General features: G+C 42.7%; 1 protein-coding gene across 5 annotated transcripts in view; it reads right to left on the bottom strand.

Annotated features, from left to right (window-relative positions):
* LOC135907180 (uncharacterized) overlaps window positions 1-23,693 on the bottom strand; it is a 65,022-nt gene that overhangs the window by 8,594 nt on the left and 32,735 nt on the right. For all 5 annotated transcript variants that reach the window (XM_065438848.1, XM_065438851.1, XM_065438849.1 and 2 more), the window contains 4 exons: window positions 19,950-20,157; window positions 16,585-16,732; window positions 11,721-11,845; window positions 4,074-4,221 (listed from right to left, as the gene is read on the bottom strand). In XM_065438848.1, the coding sequence (XP_065294920.1) occupies window positions 4,074-4,221; window positions 11,721-11,845; window positions 16,585-16,732; window positions 19,950-20,157 (629 nt within the window). The remainder of the gene's footprint in view (window positions 1-4,073; window positions 4,222-11,720; window positions 11,846-16,584; window positions 16,733-19,949; window positions 20,158-23,693) is intronic.

The raw sequence follows: 23,693 nt of genomic DNA, 5'->3' as shown, positions 1-23,693 counted from the left end.
AGCGCAGAACAGCCCCATATAATGCAGAACTCTTCCAGTCTTATTTTATTCCAGTATGCAGACATAAAATTTACGTAGGCAGCGACGAAAACATCGGGCGGTGATTCGCAGCATTGTTCGAACAGCCCAATAAAACAGTCTCCAATGTAATAGGAGGTCACCTCAATTTGTTTAAAAGCAAATAACCGTGCTTCTATTACTGTTTTTCGGATCTTATTGGCTGACGAGAGTGAAAGGGAGCACTTAAATAGGGAGGATGTCACTGGGACAGAGTTAGCGCAGTGAAAGTAGATAACCAGATGAGGGAGGTAGTGCCAACACCCGTGATTGGACCACTTGCCATTGATCAATTACAATGGCTGGTCAAAAATTGCCGTGGCGTGCAAAGGAAGATCAGAAATGCTACTAACGTGTGTTCTCAGCGAAGAAAAGCTGGCAGGGTCACGTCGCACACGTGCTCAATGGGATCGACAACATTATACTCTAACTGAAAATTTTTTATTATACGTCGAGAAAACCATTCGGCCCGGAAGCTCGGAGTAGCCAGTGACAGAGTCCTTGGGAGGCAGCGAACATTTATTGCTTTCAGAAAGGGGTTAGTCTCTGACAATACAGAACAAATGTGGGCTTTAATATACACGATAATGCTTCTTTAGTGCGCAAACGCACCTTTAGAGGACGAGTGCTGTCGGATTTGTGATGTTGCGTGACAGCAGGTGAAGTGGGTACAGATAGAAAAAAAAAAATACCAAAAGCGGTTGGCTAATGGAAGAAAAAAGCCTAAATTCCGAAAGAAATATTTTCTTTTGTTTCACGTAATAATGCCAAATCTGTGCGCGCACGTCGTATACGATGGAAAGTTTGCGCACTTTTCGTGACGTCGCGTGACAAAGATGAAATATCTTTAAGTTATAGTGATCCCCATTTCAGTGAAAAATGGCAATTTTGGGGTTGCTACGGAGTTCTTTCAATGCGTATATTAAGGTTATACAGGCATCATTCTAGCATTTCTTCCTTCTTATTGGGAAAATGGGTTACCTATTCGTGCTCCCCAAAAGGCGCCTGTAGCGTGGAAAACTAGGTACGCACACTGTATAGGGACACCGCCACGGAAATGTCGCGGTTGTGACGAAAGCACGTATCTTTCTTTATCCATTTCCCCTGTTTTCGTGCTCGTCGGTGGTCAGACTCACCCGCCAATGGAACAGGACGCCCAGCCCCCCAAACGAATTTCGGGGTGCCTTCGTCGCGAGAACGCCGATTAGATTTGAGACACACGTGCTGTAGAGCGAGATCTATGAGACGGCTGAAGATATGGATGTTTGTCGGCGGTGGTGGTGCTACCGATGCCTTCCCGACCGCTTGGTCTGACGTTAGCCAGGCGCGTTCATCACCGAAGTATGCTGCACTTCTGTTATCAAGATGAAACTTCTCGTACTGCCAGCTCACCGCAGTTTGCTTACCCTGACTACGACACCGTGTGGTAGGTGCCCAATTTAAAAGGGAATTGTCGGAGTATTAGTAGGAGGCCTCCGGGAAGTTAACCTGCAAAATTCTTTCTCGGCACCTAAAGCAGCGAATTTCTTGACGATTGTTTCATTTTAAGGGAAAAACCCTTCGCCTGCGAGAAAATGGGGAGAAGTGAAGCTTGTCCTGCGTGCACCTGACGTTTTTCACGGTTACACACCCGACAGGTAACGGTGCCGGATCGCTTATGCCTCCGGCTCCCTAAGCTCGGGATCTTGTCGTTGCGGTCGAGTTGTCTGGGCTCAGGCGGTTCTAACGGCTGGATCGATGGACCGGCAGCGAGCCCCTTCATGGGCGAGCCACTCTTCGAAGGCTGCTAGCTCTTGAGTGGAACGCACAATGCGTGGCCGTCTCAACCGTTTTCCGAAAAAGAAGTGAATGGAAGCGAAGCCGACGCAGTGCGCGTTAAACCCTTTCCTGCCCTTTACTTTCTCACCAGATGCAAAACGGCTGTGATTGGTTGCACGCGTGGCGTGAGCGCGTCTCTATGTAGCTGGAATCATTTCTAATGACTCATTAGCCGGCGCCGTCGCAGCTGTCTACTCATCAAACTGCCCTTTCCATCAACTGCTCTGCTCTGGGAGCAACTGGGTTTTTTGCGTGACCATATTGGCACCGAAACTTGTGAGCGAATACAAGCTTTGCTTGAAAAAGGACAGGCATGTCGCCGTTGTCATGCCAACATATCCGCGCTGCCATTATTCCGTTATTGTAACGCTCCCGACCTCATCCAGCGCTGTCGTGACCCTGATTTCATGTCGTCTTGGCATGCTACCATCCCCGCGGCACTGTCATGAGCTCAATCGTAACGGCACCATCATCATCATCACGCTACCACACAATCTACCAAGACTTGTCGACAATAATTTATGCCACCTTCATAAAATATCATGATCGACGTCAGGAGTACGCTTTAAAAGTATTGTTCCAATTGTTTTCTAAGGTTCCTATAAGCTATTGGCATAATTTTAGAATAACTTCCGCTGTTTTCTGCAATAATCTTTTAGGAGCGATAACAATTAGGCGGATCCCTTCCTGCTGTTCACCTGAATTTCTCCAACGTCGAAACAATTCCAAACAAAAAGCCATTCCACTATGTGAAGGTGGTGGAGCCGCGAAGCTGTTTAGTACATGACACGGAGGTGACATAAATTTTAACAAAGGTACGAACTCATTTATTGTCTTGATGGGTGGTCATCAGGACGAGAGGCACACACAACCATTTAGTGTGTTGAACGGATGTAATTATTTCACTTGCAACGGTAATCATAATCTTTGATGTCAAATCGATGCCGGGTCGCCACTGGGTGGGCAGTTGCGCCGGATAGGTTAGGCATCGCAAGGGATATGTCTCCAACACTGTATGCGTAAAACGCTCATTTCTCAATAACGACAGATTCACACCGAAATCACCGACAACGACAACAGGGATTGTCATCGCAGCCAATTCACGCAAAGTGGGTAGCCATGAACCTTACGGGACTATGAGTGCTTGCTTACGGGGTATGAGCCATTGCTCACGGGGGTATGAGCTATTGACGATGACAGCTCTCGACATGCTGTTTTGTAGGTTGCATGCGTGATTACAAAGAATTTAGGCACTGTTAGCTTCACTTTGCTGAGTGTCTCTAGCCTCTGCCTTACGGGGATATGAGCCAACGCATTTTTTGTTTGCTTACGGCAGCATGTGTGCTTACGGCGTTATGAGCCATTGATGATGATGGTTCTTAATCACGCAGAACGAAAATGCAAGGAACCCTAGCCATATAGAGCTTCGCTGTGAAATGCATGGACCCCTAGCCATATACAGCTTCGTTGTTGTAAGCCTCCAAATTATCCTGCCAATTAAGAATAAGTTTTCAGAAAGATGAGTGTCAGGTGCTCTACGACACCAGACCAGTTTTGTGCGAGCGGCAGTTAGCATATTATGTACATCGGGGCATGGTGTTCCGGTATTCAAAAGCACATTCACGCTGCTGCATATAAAACGAAACGAGTAATGGCATGGCTGAGTATGTATACGCCAATGTACATGAGATACATAATAAAATCTCTTGCTGTGTCACGGAATGACTACTATCTTCACATCGTAATGCGCTTTCATCACATTGTAGGTGAGGTGCAGGCTATGGTAAGTGTGCGTAGACGCAATGATCAGAAGAAGTGGAGACACTCGTCCTATATTGCAAGTATTCGTAGTTCACTCCCAAAGACAAAGGCTCGTCTTAAGAAGAAAAGTTTAATGCAGAAAAGTTTAATTCCTTCTAAGCATCATCGGTATTAGGTCTCCGTAAACAGAGATCGGATCAATCTGGAAACATACGCAATTTCCAATAATGGTGTTGATGTAATTGAATAATTATGAAGATGGACGAAGCATTGGAGCACTGAGTTTCAGCTGACGAATTCTCATATGTATGCATATAGCAATCCTTGTTGTTCAACTTCATTGTTCAGTAAAAGATCAGGTAGTTTATTGCGACCGCAAATGCCAAGGAACGCATTCGTCATACTCGCCCTTTCATTTCCTAATCATCTCTACTCACCAGGTCAGGATACTTCCTTGCCAAAGTGCTGGGCAAGCCGGGTAATGCCTCCGTGTCCCAGACGGATGGCGGAGTGCATTCGCACCGACTCCTGTCGTATAACCAACCTACAGAGCTGATGGCGATGACAGTGTCCGCGCTCGACTGCCTGCATTGAGTAGTGCATATTGTCACAAATAAAGTGTCTTTTCAGGAAGACTAATAAAACTAAAAAAAACACTATGCAGGCGTTGCAATGCGTAAAAAAAACTTGTGGCTGAGCTAATTGGTTCATCACTTACGGACCACGGTTACGGCGCCAAGCATAAGAGGACGGAACGAGACACAAATGGCATATACGGCAGCTAACTTCCAACTGTTTAATAACCAGAAAACACACACCTTTACACACTGATCCTAAGTGCAAAATAATTGCAGCACCAAGAAACTAACAAGTTGGATAGGAGTTAAGAACCACACGTAAGGTGGGGACAAACTTAGTAGATAACAGTGTATTTGACCTAAATTGAACTATAGAGAAGGCACCTAAATATATGCGTGCACTACAAGCGTAAACAGATCATCAAACCAAATGAGGCAGCTTCACGCTCTAATCTCGGAGACGACTAGAGGCTCTCTTAATGAAAAACATTTAATTGTCACTTAAATATTGCTTGTGACCGGCACGCTAACACGCTCATTGCCTGCTCTTTTTTTTGTTGGCGATGCCTCGATCATTATCCTGTAAGCGTGGTTTCTTGGTTTCTTTAGAAAAGTCGTTTGGCCCAAGAGAGGTGCCCAACCACAGCGTTTCAGTGGTCTGTCAAGCGCCCGCCCATGCTACAACTTGCCTGCCTAACCGCACCATGGTTGAGCATCGTCATGTTTGTCCACTATACACCCTACAACAGCTTAGGGGAATACTGTCAACCACATCGGTAACAGCATTGATGAAGCGTGTGGCGTGCTCCTTGGACCACGTAGCCGGCAGCATATTCCCTATCGAAGAGCAAATATTGGCGAGATTACGTGGAGCGGAAAAACCAATCGCCACATTCTATATAGTTGCGACCTTCTTCATATTGTAATCCGAAGGACGAGTCAGTAAGAAGAGCAACTATTTACAGCTTATATTTACAACAGCGGTTGCAGCGCTGACCGGTTAGACTCATAGCGCTAGCCGAGTTTGTTCTACCTCCTCTTTTCTTGAATGATGGCGCCCACGCGCCTTGTTCAAGCAAACAAATATCACATCCGTGTAGCAATATTTGTGACAACTTGTGTATATGAAAATTATTACGTGCTCATTATTTTTTTCTTGGCTCCTGCACTTTTTCCCTATCTTTTCTCCTGTTCAAGAGGCTCTTGCACACATCCGTAATAACGGAGGGAGGAAATCAAACGTCTTCCAAGCGGCAAAACTGATTACGGGAACGTGTAACTAGATGGCGCTTGTATGACTTCATGATTTGCGAGTTAAGGCAAGTGTTAGCTATTTCTCTCTTGATCAGATTAGAATGTGTGCTGGTAGAATGCTGGTGTGGTGATGTGTCAAATGGTAGAAGACTTTTCTTAGTCATTAGGTTATACGTCCAGCACACGTTGGACTTCTGGAAACTAAGTGAACGGTCCAGATATTGAATTGTGTTATCCCGTGGTATATGCCAGGTGAAATCGAGCCCGCCGTTTTCTTTCCAATAGGTGTTGGCTAATTTTTGTCACAGCAACGTCAAGGCTAGCCTCAAGTTTCAAACCACGATGTAGAGATGGAAACATCTATAAATATTACCTACATTACAATTACCCATATTGACAATTGCTGCTGAGAATTGCTGCACTTGACAATAGATTAACGTTAATTGTGGCACAAAAAATGTCTATAGAAAAATATTTCAGATTACATGCATAAAATTGCGTGGTTTTTGGTGAATAAACAGTTGTAACCTGACGCTGTATATGTCCTTGGTGTCACCCTGTGTTCTCGGAAATATCCTTGTTGATATGGATGGCATAGTTCAAGTGGCTGAGGAGTTCTATGGCGATGAGCAAAACGAGAACAAAGTTTTGTTCATCATCTTGAATTTCCATCTCCCGCCTTCCCCGTGTTTTCTCTGAGGAGTGCTATAGACATTTATACAGTACCAGTGGCACGCACGACGAAAATGGAAGAGAGAATAGTCTACAGGAATTTGTCAGCCCACATGTAACGCCGGAAGAAGTAAAGAAAACGTTCAGAGCTATACATTGTGGGAAGGGAACTGGGGAGGGTGAGGTAACAGCAGGTTTGTTGAAGGATGGTGGGAGATTGCTCTAGAAAAAGTGGCCGTCACGTACACGCAATGCCTCAAGCCCTCGAGCATACCGGAATCTTGGAAGAACGCTAACATAATCTTAATACATAAACAAGGGAACGCCAGAGACTCGAAAAATTATAGACCAATCAGCTTACAGTCCGTTGCCTACAAAGTATTTACTAAGGTCATCGCGAATAGAATCAGGACCACCTTAGAACTCTGTTAACCAAAGGACCAGGCAGGATTTCGTAAAGGCTACTCAACAATAGACCATATTCACACTATCAATCAGGTGATAGAGAAATGTGCGAAATATAACCAACCCTTATATACAGCTTTCATTGATTGCGGCAAAACGTTTGATTCAGTCGAAACCTCAGCAGTCATGGAGGCATTACGGAATGTAGGTGTAGACAACCCGTATGTAAAAATACTTGAAGATATCCAAGGCCGCTCCACAGCCACCGTAGTCCTCCATAAAGAAAGCAACAAAATCCTAATAAATCAAGGCGTCAGGCAGGGAGATACCATTTCTCCAATGCTATTCCCAGCGTTTTTACAGGTGATATTCAGAGACCTGGATTGGGAAGAATAGGGGATAAGGGTTAATGGAGAATACCTTAGTAACGTGCTATTCACTGATGATATTGCCTTGCTTTGTAACTCATCAGACCAATTGCAATGCATGCTCACTGACCTAGAAAGGCAAAACAGAAGCGTGTGTCTAAAAATGAATCTGCAGCAAACTAAAGTAATGCTTAACAGTCTCGGAAGAGAACAGCAGTTTACGATAGGTAGCGAGGCGGTGGAAGTGGTAAGCGAATACATCTAGTTAGGGCAGGTAGTGACCGCGGATACGGGTCATGATACTGAAATAATCAGAAGAATAAGAATGGGGTGGGGTCCATTTGACAAGCATTCTCAGATCATGAACAGCAGGTTGCCATTATCCCTCAAGAGAAAAGTGCATAACAGCTGTGTCTTACCAGTACTCAGCTACGGGGCAGAAACCTGGAGGTTTACGAAAAGGGTTCTACCTAAATTGAGGACGACGAAATGCGCTATAGAAAGAAGAATGATGGATGTAACGTTAAGGGATGAGAAAAGAGCAGACTGCGTGAGGGAACAAGCACGACTTAATGACATCTTATTTGAAATCACGCAAAAGGAATGGGCATGGACAGGACATGTAATGTGGAGTCAAGATAATCGATGGTCATTAATGGTTACGCACTAGATCTCAAGAGAAGGGAAGCGTAGCAGGGGTGGCAGAAAGTTAGGTGGGCGAATGAGATTAAGAAGTTTGCAGGGGCAACATGACCACAATCAGCACATGACCGGTGTAGTCGGAGAAGTATGGGAGAGGCCTTTGCTCTGAAGTGGGCGTAGCCAGCCTGATGCTGCTGCTGCTACTGCTGCTGTTGATGATGATGATGTCCTCGTCTTCCGCGCACCATACCCATTGTCCCTAATTCAATTAGGATTGTCTGGTAGAACATTAGGATTGTCTGGTAGAAATAAATTAGGCTGAAAAAGAACTATCGCTTTAATTTACATACGAACCTATCCAGTTTCAAATCACGGGGTTAATGTGGGCGCAATGATATTGCATGTTTTTTTTTGTTCTATTGCACAAACGTGGTTGCGTTGCAGTTTCCGGCGAAACGATATCAGGACGTCCGAATGCGCGCGTGCGAGGCCTGCAACACAGTTTTGAGGCTCATAAAAGTGTGGTTCTTTTCTAATATCCAGACATCCTTGAGATCTTGTACATTATTTCGCTTTGAAGAGAATTGGTCATTCAGCAAAACGAACACAATATTTAGAAACCTAAGGTCCATCTCTGCGGAAAGGACTAGTATTTTTATAGTATGACTCGATCGAACACTATCAAGATGATTTTGTAGCACTTACATTGGATATTAGGCTTCATTTTGAGAGCTAATTTCATATGACGCATGTAGGAACGTCATACTGTTGCCAATAAAAGCAAACAATACGTCTGCCAGCCTTGAGTCGCATTAGACGGGTATGCCTCACCGCCTTCACAATCATGCGAGTTTTAGGTGCATATCTGGTTACTCTCCGTCTTTTCATTCATCGTTGGAGCCTCCTGCTACCCCCCCCCCCTGCAATGGTTTTCTGGGCGAAGTTATTGCAGAACCCAATTGTGGTGGTGTTTCGCATTTAATTTACCGAGGGTGTGTTTTCATAAAGCCAATTATGATTACATTTTCTTATGTTTGACATATTTGTTTCACTCAATGCTAGTAGCACAATTTTATTTCTTGACCTTGATTAAACTCACTTGTGGACATTATTTGCACAAAAAATCAAATGTCTATTTCATATTTACCAAGTTTCATAATTACCTTTAGACTAGCTACATTACGGCATATGTCGCGCTTCACATATTGTAGCGATTGAATTAGAAATTTAGGTCCACTTCAACATAGTAAATATATTTTATGATGAGCCTCCAAAATTTGGGGCAGGATGAAAGCTTGGTCAGTAATTTTTCAGCTTTGGTATACCAAAAGAGACGTTTTGGCAAAAACGTAAGTGCAACAAAAGTGAAATTTCACCGTAAGTTTAAACCTGGTATAAACCCGTAAGATAAAGTTTAAACCCGTAAGATAAACCTGGTTATCGCTTCAAAATTATTATGATTTTCAAATCCATGTGCCTTCTGAAATATTTCACTCCTCGACGACTGAATAAAAAATGTGACAACTGAATATATCCCCATGACTAAATAAAAATCCTGGACACAAATCACCCCGCACATTTCCACGACGTCAAAAATAATAAAAAAAAACGTTTAGTGATGTGAAGCCGTCGTTTGGCTAAAGTGTTCTGTCGTAGACGCATGTTGTAGCGCTGGGTGGAATAACACCAATGCATTTTCTCTAAAGTCACTATATATTGTTGCGTTCGTGGGCGATTCCTACACCTACCACATGTGCGTATTTCTCTGCGAGTAGAAGCCGCAAGAGTTCCGATATTGTACTCTGGGTCTCATATCGCTTAGTATTTCAAACAACCCTTCTGTGCGGGCATCAAGATAAAGAAGAGTAGCCCCGCCAGATGGTGAGCGGTGTCCCGCTATCATAAAAAGTTTGCAGCCTATTGGGCTTATCTTGTGGCGTAACAATATTCGCTTTCTATCTTGCCCGCATTTCCTTTCCTTAGCTCTGCGATCCCAGCACTTCCAAGTGACGAACGGCATGCGCATTTTCAGCGCGGCATAGCATTCTCAAAAGGAAAGTAGCAAGCGCAGAGTTTTGGCAGGAAGGAAATGCGAGCCAGGCAGATGAGGATTATTATTGTGGGACGAGATAAGGCCGCAAGGGGTGCAAATTTTGCAAGTGTGCGTTATTCTCCATCCTGGCCGAATTACTTGACATCACTGAGGTATAAAAGCGACTCAAATGCTTTATACGCCCAAGTTATAACGGTGCCACACAAATGGACAGGCCATACGATCAGGTATACACACGTATTTTGCCTATAGAATAATGTTTCCTATTTATTGAAGAACTTCTTTAATCCTCTCATGCGGTTAAGGTTAGTTTCTCACAGCAACTGCAACGTCCGTCTTGCGTGTACGTCGGACGCCTAGATTAATAACCTAGATTACCTGTATTGCTGTATTGCGTTTGAAGTCTTGCGCAAATATTCAATACTCTGTGAATATTGGAAGCATATCTCCATACAATAACACACAAACTTCAGTTTGAAGTCGCCGGAGTAAATAAAGCTGTAGCGGAATATACAAACGCTTATGGTAAGGCATGTTGGCTACGCGGAAGCTATAGCCACTGGCAGTAAAATGACCGTCCATGACATCAACTTGCACGCTAGCAGTTAAGTGTTGGTTGGTTCTGATGCGTCGATCCAAAGCGTGTTTAAACTAGGAGCAAAAATCAAAACGCGATACAGACCGATTGACAATAAAGTGGTAGCAGTTCTTAGAAGAACCTGACAAGATCGACTATAGAAAAAAAAGGCACGCGCTGGGCACGCGTTTTCTGCAACTAAGTCGACGTCCACAGTGGCAAAACAACCAAACCTAGTCAACCCTTTATTGACCTATGTTTCCTTCAGGCAACGTTCCGGAAGGAACTTTTAATTTTTTTGCGAAGTACGAAGTTTCTAGCTAAAATATTGGGCCAAGACTTAATGAGAGGTAGCCAACACCATTATTTGCTTAGATCAGGAACACAGGATGAGTGAGAAGATGTCTTGCAGCACGTGAATCACTATCTTTTGAAAGCAGGGTCAGAGCAGATAGACCGATGCAAGATTCCTGGCAGCTGTCATGTCCCACACGGGATTTGGAGAAAATCAAATGTAAACGTGTGGCTCTCATATTACGATAGCTCTCCGTATGAATTCCAAACGAAGCCATGACTGACTTGGGGTGCAGCCTACTTTCACTTTCTTGTTTGGAGTTTGCGCTTATTGGTGAAAAATTTCTCACAAAATATTTTCTTCCTTTCGTGATAAGGCTTATTGTCGAGGCGTTTTGCACATTAGAAAATGAATCTTTTTTTTGCGTCTATATGCGTCGCCATGAAAGGGTCACCCAGAAAACTAAAAGAGATATGCAGAATATTTATGAAAGGCAGGAAGAGGATAAACGTAAATTATTGACGCAGTAAGCAATAACGCGTCAGCAGTAGCTGTATTTGGGGTGAATGTGGGTGACACCACTGTATTGGGTTTAGTAGTTATAGGCATATGATTATGGGCATCTATGTCCCAGTGCAGACATCCGCGGCGTTATTCTGGGAACTATAAAGTACACTTCACTAAAGCGTGACAAGCCGTCATGTTAGTGTTCCGAGTAGGCGCCAGCTGCTTATGTACCTCAAGCATTGTAAATATTATTCTTGTTCTTATTAAAAGGCCTATGGCATGAACAGTCTAGTTTTTGATTTATCCGTTAGTTTTGACTGCAACCACTACACAACACTAAGAAACAGAGCACGGAGAGAACCGTACTGAATAGGGGATAAGACATCAATTTAAAAGGTTATCAACAGCACATGTTTTAGATAGCCTTCATTTTGTATATAGTACAGGGAAGACTAAATATTTTAAAAGATTACCGTCAATAAATCAAAATATAGCTTGACAGAAACGGTCATCACTAGGTATTGCATTTTTTAATGATATGCTGAAAGAAACAAATATAAGCGAACTTGAAACGTTGTTGATGTTTGTTGTGGCCAATACTGGAAACGGATATTCTGGTGCTGGTTGCGTTATCTTCTGTCCAGTAACTCGCTCAACTAATCTCTTGAGGTAGCTCTGTGAAGATGAAAAGCTCCAGCCCGTGCGTAGGGGCGTCCCTGTGTTGTGTACTCACTCGATTGCTTCTCTGAATAGAATGGTGAAGTCACCGTAATATTCTCCTTGCGAGCCGTAATCGTATAGGCCCATAGCCAGTATGATCCTTTTGTTGCTGTCGTTTCCTTGTATAGTCTTGAGTTCCTGCGGTGGTGCATCGTGGAACAAAAGAAATGACACATTTAGTTCTTATGTCAGAGAAGGTGCCTAGAAAAAAAAGAAAGTGACAGTCGAGAAACTAAGAGAATCAGGGTCGCTGCTTCTCTATTTGGTACGTGTTTATTGGCCAGTCTTGAAACCACTCTCGACATAAAGTTCTGTTCGAGATCTGCATTTTGCGCCGCCAAAAAAGAAATGGTCTCGCAATCCCGGCCCTCCGAAAGTGGATAGCTAGGAAGGCTGTTGAAAACCGCGAGTACAGCTGAGGGAGTACGCAGTGCTTTATTGCCCTAGAGTAATGGTACTAGTGGAACTTTATAGTAATGGTAGTATTTTAATTTCGACCGCATGTCGCCGTGCATAGCGGTGTTGTAATAACATTCTAACTAATTGAAAGATTTTATTTTACATAGATAAGGCTAGTGACGTCACTTCCCACGCCGGAAGCTGTCCTCGCCGCGGCACGTTCTGGAAGAGTAATCTTGACTGTGAAACTTATGGGGGAGCACTTGATCAGGAGCGGCTTATCATCAATTATGGGGTTTGGAAGCTCCTTTTGTCCTTTTGTGCTTGGTCGTTTGTGCAACCTATTCTCTGATGTATGCTGTACTCGTGATTCAAAAGAATGTGTGCATTGTTCGCTTCCCTTTCCGGAGTGCTTCGTGCCTCTGCCTTAGTGCGGTACGAGACACTGCTCCTGCTACTTCACTGCCACGGAGATCAGCCCACATTTCTGCTAACGGACGGGGACACGATAAATACCGGCCAACGAGGGACACATACCGTGAGTGAGTGTGTTCATTCGGCCAAAATAATCATAGACTTAAGGGATCACTTTCCTATATACATGATGTGCGAAAATAAGGAATTTCTTAAACGAAAGGTACAGCGGCCCGAGTCTTATACTGTCAGAGAAATAAATGCCAGGGACTTTCAGCATTTAACAGCCAAACACGCAAACTAAACTGGAGCCACGTTTTTCAGTGCACTAGCAGTCAACTAGCGCATGCATACTTTCTGTCCTTTTTTAGGTCGTATTATTACACCTGCTTTAGGTTAAAGACCGCAAAGAAATAAAAAAAAAGTTACGCAAGTCCTCGATAACTGATGAATGCTTCAAAATGATTAAAATATAGGAATACTTATACAAAATTTTTGAAAACAAGAAACCTGGATGATCTCTTTGCTTTCAAAAGGCACGGAAGTTTTTTAACAGCCTCTACGTAAAATTTAAAAAATAATAGTTCGATATCTTGCTCAATCACCCAATAGTCAGATAGAGGTATTATGGCGCGAACTTAACAAATGACTAAACTCAAGTACACGGAACAGTGAAGTACTTCAACTAACCGTAAATTATAAAACACCAGAAGACAAGAGCTTGCAGACTGGTTTAACATATACTTCACTACCCTTGCCTCAGGAGTTGCTATGTTCTACAGCGGTGAAACTAGAAAAAAAATTAGGTGCACATCACTCTAGAGCTGTATTTTTTGAACCAATAACTTCTGATGAAATTTACTCGAATTTTCATCATTAAAAAGAGAGTTAAACACCGTATTCCCGCCATTGTTACCGAGAGGTTATGGTGTTGGGCTCCTAAGCACGAGGTTGCTGGATCGAATCTCGGTCAGCACCGCCACGTTTTTACGAGGTAAAATGCGAAATCCCCCATATGCTTAGACTCAGGTGTACAATAAATATTCGCAGGTGGCCTAGAATTTACGAAGTTCCCCACTACGGCACGCCTCATAATCAGATCATGGTTATGACACGTAAAACCCCATTATTTATTTATATATTGAAAAAAAGAATGCAGTAATGTCCGGGACATCGATCTTGAAATGAAAGCCATTAAGTTCATTCTAGATTTATTGACCCCAGCTCTGTGCCACTTTTTCAATAATTGTTTACTCACTGGTATGTTTCCAGATGCTAGGCATTGTGCTATAGTAGGAATTATCTGTAAATCATCCAATAGAAACGATTTTTCAAACTACGGACCCATCTCCTTGTCAAGCGTTTTTTACAAGGGATACGAGAAGGTTATATGCGAGCGAAACCGCTGCCTTCACACGCTACGCCATCATGTGCCTGATTGCCTATATTTCCTACAAAGACAAAACCATAACGTAAACAAGCTTTAAAAAAATGAAAGAACTACGTTATCCAAGAAAACACATGCCTTGCACATTGCCCGTAAACCGACACGAATTCTTTCGCACGAATATTGAGCTATGTTTCTATGTGATTATTTTGCTCTGATTTTTAGCATATGCCCTGCTTACATTGTTCCTGTAATTATTTTATTGCTCTTTGCCCCTTTTACAGTTTGTAATTACCTTCTTTGTTGTCGCTGTTGTCGGTCTGTTCGCTAATAGAGCTGCATGCTTTATTTTTTTAGTGAAACCTAGGTACTTTAGGTTATGTTTTATATGTTTGAGTAGGAAATATATGTATGCATGCATAAGAACGCCTACACGAACGTAAACAGTGACTGTAAATTTGTGTTCAACTAAAACACCTGTATGTATTTGATATGTAATAACCCGCCGTGGTTGCTCAGTGGCTATGGTGTTCGGCTGCTGAGCACGAGGTCGCGGGATCGAATCCCGGCCACGGCGGCCGCATTTCGATGGGGGCGAAATGCGAAAACACGCGTGTGCTTAGATTTAGGTGCACGTTAAAGAACCCCAGGTGGTCAAAATTTCCGGAGTCCTCCACTACGGCGTGCCTCATAATCAGAAAGTGGTTTTGGCACGTAAAACCCCAAATATTATTATTATTATTATTGATATGTAATATTATTTTTAACTTCTAGCATGGCTGTCTCTTGCATATTCCAGACAGATTAATGAACGTCGTCAGGCTACTGCGTTAGTAACCTTTTGTTCTTCCACCGGCATTGTTTCACTTCTCTCGTGCTGTCATAGAATAAAAACTTCTCAATAAAGTTGAACTAGATTAAGAGCGTCGCTGTTAAGCAAACACGCAAACAAAAGGGCAATTGGAAACTAAATAAATATATTGACAGATCGTCATTTACGTTTTGCACATAGGCATTTTATAGATTCTGTATACTACAACGAACCCAGGAGGAACATTCGGCAACACAATTATTTGCCGGTAAACAAAAAAAGAAGCTCCATTGATTATTTAGGCAAGGATAACCAAGCGCTGTAATGATGATGTGGGAACCTGATGACAAGTTGCCTTCGACAATGTCTACGCTCCGCAGGCCATGTGACTCGAAGAATTCTCACGTGTATATATATATATACACGTGCAAGAAGGAGGGAAACCAAAGGCCTCGATTTTGTTAATCATGCCACTCAAACACCAACAGGCAGTGATGCACCGGGGCATCGTCGATAGCATCGGGGTATTTCGCTGTGTGTGAAACGGAAATGTTGAGAATAACAAAGAAAAGGGAAATGAAACGAAAAGATAGCACGTTACCATTGGCAGACGAGCCCACTACCTCCGCATTACGCACGCGTTGCACTACGAATTACCCTAAGGTGACGGCCATCAATACGTTTACTAACTTGGGTATTGATGTTTACTAGATATAGCCCTTGTTTTGCTAATAAGGGGGTGACTGATAAGCCACCACACTTATATTAATAAAACGCGAGGGCTACGAAAACTATGTCATTCGTCGACATCGGTTAGACGCACAGGTTTATCGAAAGTATGGCTCAAGCACCTAACACCTGGTATATAAGACAGCTCATTCTGCAAAGCTGATTTAAGCACATGCTACACAGTGTTTAAGCTTACCGAATGTCGTGAAACCTGCCATTTGAAACGACTGGTTTTCAGTGTTTTTTGAGATAAAACAGGCTACATTGTACAAAGTAACTATGGTCTATGAAGCTCTTCTCGTAAATTTCGAGATAGACGATGAGCATCTCAGCTTCTACCTTAATATAATGTGAGCGTAATATTTCAAATGAGCATGCATTTTTGGCTAAAGAGTACGTCTGATATCAGCCTTTACCTTTACCGTCTATGTACAAATTGAGCAATAAATTAAATTCGGAGAAATCTCTGTTTTCGCTTCACCCAACCCACCCAAATATCAGTATATTTCAAGGTAAAATCAACGCTGTTTGGTTATTCCTAATATTCACGCTAAATTCACTCCAACAAGGTAATCAAGTTTCGTATGCATAAAAAGAAACTGCTTCTATATTGCTTTCGTTAATTGGCATTTTTTAGCAATGCACGCTATACGCAATTTTTTTTATCTCGCCTGTGGTAATCGTTTCCTAAGTTGCTTGCATTGTGTGTGCTAGTAACATGAAATGTATAAGAAAATTTTGCAGCTTCCTTTTTTTTTAAACGCCAATGAAGGGAAAAATCAATGACTAATGAACATGAGCACATATCCTGCCGAAGGCTGATAAGATAGCTGATAAATATTTTAGATGAATGCCACTCGTGCTTGGATTGCCAGAATCAAAGCTCGCCCATTGATAGAAATACTACTACATTTACCACCACACGCCTATCTGCCACTCGCCGAGCTCGATACATGGAACACGAATTTTTTTTCTTCTCCAAATGCGAAGTTTGCCTTTTCCAACATAGAGCAGGATTCTTTTGAGGTTTGTGAGGTCGACCACAACTTTTGCATTGTGCTAAAGAACCTCGCACGACCTACACCTCCATCAAACTATATAAGAAGCACTGAAGTGCATGTCATCGCAATCACTTACTTTAAGAAGCACTTTGGTCCGCTGCCACAAGACGTGCGCTTTCGCTGCAGTGGCCAACATATTGAGAACACCGTAGTGCATGATGTTTCTCGTGGTCAGATCATTTAGCTCCTTCTCTACTGAGCGGATACTACCAGCAGTCACGTACCTGTGTAGAAATGAACGCCGTTTGAAGGAAACTTCGGTCACACAACCGTTGGCTATCGTTACATGCGCGTAAATGGGTGGGCCTCCGAAAGGCAATAAGGCCGTTCAATGTGCAGGAATCGTTTCGTGTGTTTTTTACCTTCAGTGCACGCATGTATTCCGTGTTACCTAAGAAAGCAACGTTCTATTGTGGCTGTTTATGTCGGCCGTGCTGAAGCAGCATTGACAACAGGGAAGGGACAAACCCCACACGCGTCTCACATATAGCGACCGTTCCAATTTACTTTATCGATATGGTGCCCGCAGACCTCAAAGGAGAAGGGGGCGTTGAGGGCCACGTGAAAAAGGCTAGGGATACAGTTTGAACAATTTTGAACGACCAAGAAGTCGAAAGTCAATCAAGCAATAAACGTAATTAACAAACAGTCAAATATGATTGACTTAACTAACACAAAAGGTGGCAACAGTAAAAATGGTCACACAGCACGTGTGCTATTCTTCTCTAATTACCGCCGTTTTATGCGGTGGTTTCATGTATGCAGTCTGAAAAGAAAAACATTGAATGTTGCGCAACACGCGCAAGTATAAGTGTCATGCGAAGAGCACGTTTCTAAAATTTCTGTATGAATAAGGAACGTTACGGCGACTAAGCCAGTAAATGGGAATCATTAGATAGTTCATTCAAGAAAGACCAAAAACTCTCCCCCCAATAATGTAAACACAACGGGTATATGGCACTTAGTAGGAACAATGACTAAAGATTCATAGGAATTTCATGAGCACTGTTTTTTTTTCAATGCAGTAATAAAATGGTCAAGCTTAATAAAGTTGTGCGTAAAGTATGTGGTGGTTTTAATCATGGCCATTGTTTGGAACAAAGGCACCTTTAGAAAGTTATTGTCGTACTTGATGGTAACGTATTTCTGCGTTAGTAAATGCATTATGTTATAAATAACAGGGTCATCGGTCGGAGAGAGTTAAGATGAGGCTAAGTGTAATCTATTTGAATATGTTAGGTAAGGTAAACATTTTAGTACTGTGTGCCTACAATGATGGTATAAATATTTAGCTGCAGATTCGATTGTCTTCGCCAATAATTGGACGACATTACACTAGTATAACAGTCGTGTCCGTCTTTCAGTTGACTTATTTAGTAAAGATTATTTGGTCCTCGAACGCCAGCCCCTATTCTGGTCGTAAACAGACTTGGGCTGTGTGCGCCAGCTGTAATAAATAAATGAAGAGCTGAAATAAGTATCTCCTCAAGAGCGATGGCATGGGCTAGTCTTGATTAACAAGGTGAGTATGGGGTGTCCAAAAAGCTTACTATTACATAAAATAAAAGATACAGATATGATAAACCTAATGCATGCGGAGCATTGCTTAACAAATCATAAGGACAAGGCGATGGCTTTGGATTCATACATATTGTCCTGTGTTAGCCGTTAGATTCACATGCCTCGCCTAGCAGCAGTTATCTACGTTGTCTACTTGTCTGGAAAGAGACAGCACTGTTAAGTCGGCACACCTGCACAAAAAGATGTAGACATATTAAGAAAGACTCATTTCACATTATTACTCATCATTTCTCATTCTCAGACTCATTATGAAGAAAGACTCATTTTGTTAGCTGGCAATAATCACTCGAAATGAGAAATAAATCACATATTACGTAGCCTTGCCGCATGCCAAGATAAGCCAAGAAAGAGCCATGCAGGTAGGTGAGCCAATGCATTGACAGGATTCAAAGTGGGCATGGTTAGTGGGAGAACACTATCGCTCACGAAGCATCGTTTTCAATGCCACTGACGGTGAGTAGCTGACCTCGAAGAGAGCAGAGTTGGCTGAGCAATCTAGCTGCACATTCTAGCTTCTAGGAGGAGCTGTTGTCATGCAGCGACGCTGTTGTTCGTGGAATCGCAACAACGTTGGAGAATTAGGAAAGGAAAGACGTCTGCTAGGAAAGCTGTCTACAACTTGCGAGCAATTTGCTGCTGGAGTGATTTCAATTGCTAGATATTTCAGGTCAATGAGTGCATCGAATATTTTTCATTAAAGAATTAGTAGCAATGACCTGAATATGTTGAATTTATTATACAGGGGTCGGAAACTACGAAACCACATCATTTGTGGTGTTGTGTGTGAATACATCCAAGGACATTATGCGACTAGCAGATGAGAAGGCCTCCACACATCAAATTCCTCGGCATCGCACGGCACACACCAGTTGCCTCAAAAAGTGAGAGCGCAAGCGGGAAATTTTGTCTAGAGCGGCAAGTACTCGCGTTCTTCGACACGCTGCATTGCTGTAGTCCGTTACAATTTTCGTAACATCCGCTTCACAACACACTTAAACCAATGTAGATGAATGACTTCATTTTATTCTCGGAATGTGGCTGCCCGTTCGATTGGAATCTAATACCTACCGCAGAAGAACATAGATGCTATGTCACGGTGGACGGCGGGACATTCCAGATCACTGCGTGGTTGAAATGTTGCAGTTTATCTGATAATTGCCTTTGCTTCATTGTAAAATACATGTAAAAGCAATTCCTCTGAGCTAAAATCTGCTCAATTTAAGTGTCATTATTATTGTGGCTGTCAAGCAACTTGCACATGAATGACCTTAGCGAACGAGTACGTCCAAACCGGTTTCTTACTTTCGTGAGAAGGTGGGATTACTTGTCAAGGGTTTGCTGCCGAACGCGATTGTGACAAGTTGGCTGGACCACGAGTAATGGAAAACACACTTTCGTAGACGATTACTATGGTATCCTGCTCCTGTTGAGCGACATCACGTTGGTTCATTTTCCGGTGGTGCAAGTCGCATTCGAAAGACCGTAAAGGTGAAAAACCGAAATCACTACTGTGCATTACTTCGCGCAAAGTTCATAGGATCACAGGTGGTTGATCTTGAACCACAAGCCAACATCAAGATCCCTCTCATTGGTGGGTAGGTGGGTGGAATCAAGGCGCCATGAACATTAAGACTGGTTATGCGCATGCGGTAGAAATGGCGGTATAAAATAACAAAGACGAAACAGTATCACTATCTGTCGTGAGGATCGACGGAGCAGTCGAGGGTCTTGGTGCGAAATAGATGTAGCTGCGCACCGCAGCAAGACTGGGACCGCATATCGAAATTACCTTAATAGTGTTTAAAAGTGGTAAAGTGGGTATACTTAATTTTATTGGCATGGTAAGTCTAAATAACTTACCGGGAGTCAAAACTGATGCCTCCGGAAGTATTCTTGCGCTTTATCATTTCTTTTTTAAAGACGTCCCATGAAGTCGACACCTCTACGCCCCGCATGGTGCCCCCGCTTACAACCACGTTCCAGTAGAACAGGAAGTGACACAAGCCGTCCGGCGGGTACATGGTGCTGAAGACCGCGAAACCGGAAACCGTGCAGATGAGTTCTGTGACTAAAGAGAGGAAACAGTGTTCACAAGGAAGGTGCTTTGGCACAGCAACAATTGTATACAAGCTGCAGCAACGACACAGGTGGTCATCATTGACAAGTAATAGACACTGCATGAAAATGCTCATGTAAAGCTTCATACTGCGATATGATAAAAATTTCCTTGGAAGAATGGAAGCTCTTCAATGAGATTTTATATTCTGCATAGGTAGCCAGCTCTGAGGAATGTTAACAGGGCAACTAATGTGAACTAGCCTATAGAACAAGATTATGGAGCTCAAAATAATTTGAAGGCTACAGTTCGGGTCATATGAACTTAAATTTGTAAGAACGCTCCATTTGCCAGGAGAGAGTAACATGTTGAATACTACGACTGGCAGTTCAGTATCTATATCTCATCTCAAAAGTGTCCCACGCTAGGACATATAACATGCCTATCACGCCCGAATATACGGGGCTTAAGTTGTACGTTACCGACTGCAGGTAACCACTTTTCTGGAACCGATGTACCAGGTATTTTGCCGCTATTTTGAAAGTTGCGCATTGTGTGAAAAATACGGCTTTTAGTTCATCACCAGGATGCTGCGAGGGCTACACGACGCTCAGACTTCGTGAAAAAGAGAGTGTGAGCAGTGCGGTTCGTCATGCTGTATGTCTGAAGCTGGAGATGTGTAGCGATGCGAGGAAAGGAAGCGCCCTACTGAGCGTTACAAGCTGCCTATGCAGTGTTCGTCTAATAAGGCGTAGTGGGACCATGTATGTACCATAAGCTTACTGGTGCTCATAGTTCAATAATTTGTGACAGGCATGTACCCAGCATTTTTTCCAGGGGGGAGGGGGGCAACCCAAGGCAACTTTTCTATGCAAATGAGGGGGGGGGGTACCTTTACTAGTACAAATGTGAATAACGCCCACCATTCGCCGTAAAAACGCGTAAACCCCCCAAAACGAAATGAAATAAGGTGTATTTTACAGGTACGCCTGTGCGATACGCCTCTCCTTTACTCGGCAAACAAAGAACTACGCCAAATGGACTTGCGCAGGAAAGAAGCGCAGGATCAACACTGCCAAAAACAAGTAAAGAGGAGAAACTGTAAAATAAAGATTACTTTAGTAGAATAGAACTTTAAAAACAGTAGTTCAAAACAAAGGCACATGGACCGCGCGGAGTTGTGTTACTCCGCCAGCCAATGACAGCAGCAATAAAAAAGAAATCGTCGTCATGCGGCCTTTTCAACATGACGTCGTACTTGATACCTCCGGAGCGTCTGCTGTTCTTCAAAAGTCTTTTCATCGGTGGAAACACTGAGGTGTGCAACAGACATGGACAAAGTGTATCGAGTCTGAGCATTTCACTCTTCAAAAGTGTGCTGTGCAGTTTATTTCACTGCTCAACCCGTTTCACTTATGAAACTTCACTGCCAATTGAAGTGAAACTTCACAAGAAATAGTTGTAGCGAAGCAAGCATGGTATTTCAGCTCAGTAATGAATTAGGCATTTGCCATTACACTATAATAGGTGAGAAAGAAGGTGTAAAATTACGCGCTAACAATTTGATTTTTGCAGTTACCGCCTTATTTAGGTACCAGAAGAGGTTTGAAGTAGGAATTATTTGCAGCCTCGCGGAGGAACAATGGCTAGCGGTTATGAGGGCGCGGGCAGGGCTTCACTGCAGACTTAAGAGGAAGCTTTAGCTCGGGTGCTCCTAGATAAATACATATAAAAGGAGAATTCGTGTTGCTCAGCAACAACTGCACCAAATTTGACGACGTTTATTGCATTTAAAAGATAAACTTAAACTCTAGTGACTGTTGGTTTCAAATTTTTACTTTATACTGTCAATTTTTATTAAAAATTATCAAAATTGAAAATTTTTAGAAAACGAGACTATCAAGTTTACAACTCTGTCTTTCGGCAACGAAAACTGATATCACAATTCTGTGAATTGCATGTAGTAGTACATATAAAGCGGACAAAATGATATGTTACATATGAATATCAAAACACTTAGCAATATGGAAATACACCTTTTGCAGAAACCTTGTAAACAACGTAACAAATTCACATAAGATGTAAAATGATTTATCGAATTTGTCCGCTTTGAATGGTCTAATCTATGCCATTTACAGGGCCGCGACATCTGTTCGCGATGCAGAGCTATGGATTTGTAAACTTCGTGCTTTTATTTATTTTTCAAACTGTCGAATATATGAAAATATTTTTAACAAAATTCAGGCACTAATTCGAAATTCCGCTTTAAGCAGTCACTAGTATTTAACTGTCTCTCTCAAATGGAACAAATTTCATTAAAATCGGTCCAGGGGTTATCTCAGAAAAACGTCTTTGCGTTTTACGTGGATTTGAGTAGGCCGCCTGAGAGTTGGGCCTGAGCTAAAGCTTCCTCTTAAATTGTATCCCACCATAGTAGCGTTTTTTGAATTATCTCTGGAAGAAATATACAGAAATATATATTTGCAGAACAATTACAGTTCTTTTGGATTTCTCGTTTACTGCTCTGACAAGTTAGGAGACACAACCGACTCTTATTTTTATTTGGGAAGTTACGTAACGATGCGTGGCCACCAGTCGCGTACAACCGCGTATGGCACAGGAAGCTGCGACCCTGCACGTATTGCGCCCGCCACGGCAAGTTAGAAAAACATCTACATAAGCACAGCAGAGAAGTAGCAAGGTTAAGCGGCTTGAATGATAACTGTAGAAGCGTCATTCAGAACAAACGGAATTGTCCTCCACTTCCGGTGGCGTTTTCTCTATTTCCTTTTTAAATAAACAGATGTTGATATATGGATATTTTCATAAACAACTGTTACATTTGTTAATTTTTGTTTTTCCTTCCTGTTTGGCTGTTGCCTTGGCTCTCTCCCTTAGTACATCACTTAATTTCTCAAGTCCTTGCGACTCTTGTTACCAGTTGGCAATTTTGCACGAAAAGGGCTGTACAATTAGGGAAGAACCAAACGAGCTAACAGGTGACAGTCATATTATACTTGCCTATAAGTTTCAAGATTATTACAAGTATTGATAATGGTTGCTATCTCGCATTATTTTATTTTCCACCTTATCTAACCCATATCTCGGGTATATGGTTCCGAGAATCTGTCAGCGTCGCGGCGAGCCGTCACTCGAGGAAACATTGAAACAAAAAGAAAAGTTAAACGCAATTGGCGTTTTCTCTGGCCGCAACTCGTTCCACGTATATACAGACCAGCTGACCACGAACTGCATTCCTTTCCTGGTCCCTGGATCAGTCTACACGAACAAGGTTGAACTTACGAAGCAACAACTATGGGCGTGACCGTTGAATAGACGGTAACAACTGAATGCATCTCGAGTTAATCGCGCAGTCACCGAATTGATGAGCAAATTGGCCATCACATCCCAGGGGACGCCAATAACTACCGCCATTCAAAAGGAGTGAAAAAGGCAGCAAAATGCTGACCGCAGAATAACTATCACGTCTCAACCGTGATTTGGTGGCGCCTTAGGAATGTGTGTGAGCAATGGTGGCGTGGGCGGGG

The sequence above is a fragment of the Dermacentor albipictus genome, chromosome 9 (assembly GCF_038994185.2).
Source record: "Dermacentor albipictus isolate Rhodes 1998 colony chromosome 9, USDA_Dalb.pri_finalv2, whole genome shotgun sequence".
In the NCBI taxonomy this organism is placed as follows: domain Eukaryota; kingdom Metazoa; phylum Arthropoda; class Arachnida; order Ixodida; family Ixodidae; genus Dermacentor; species Dermacentor albipictus.
Note: the sequence above shows the minus strand (reverse complement) of the source record. Positions and strands in the feature narration are given on the sequence as shown.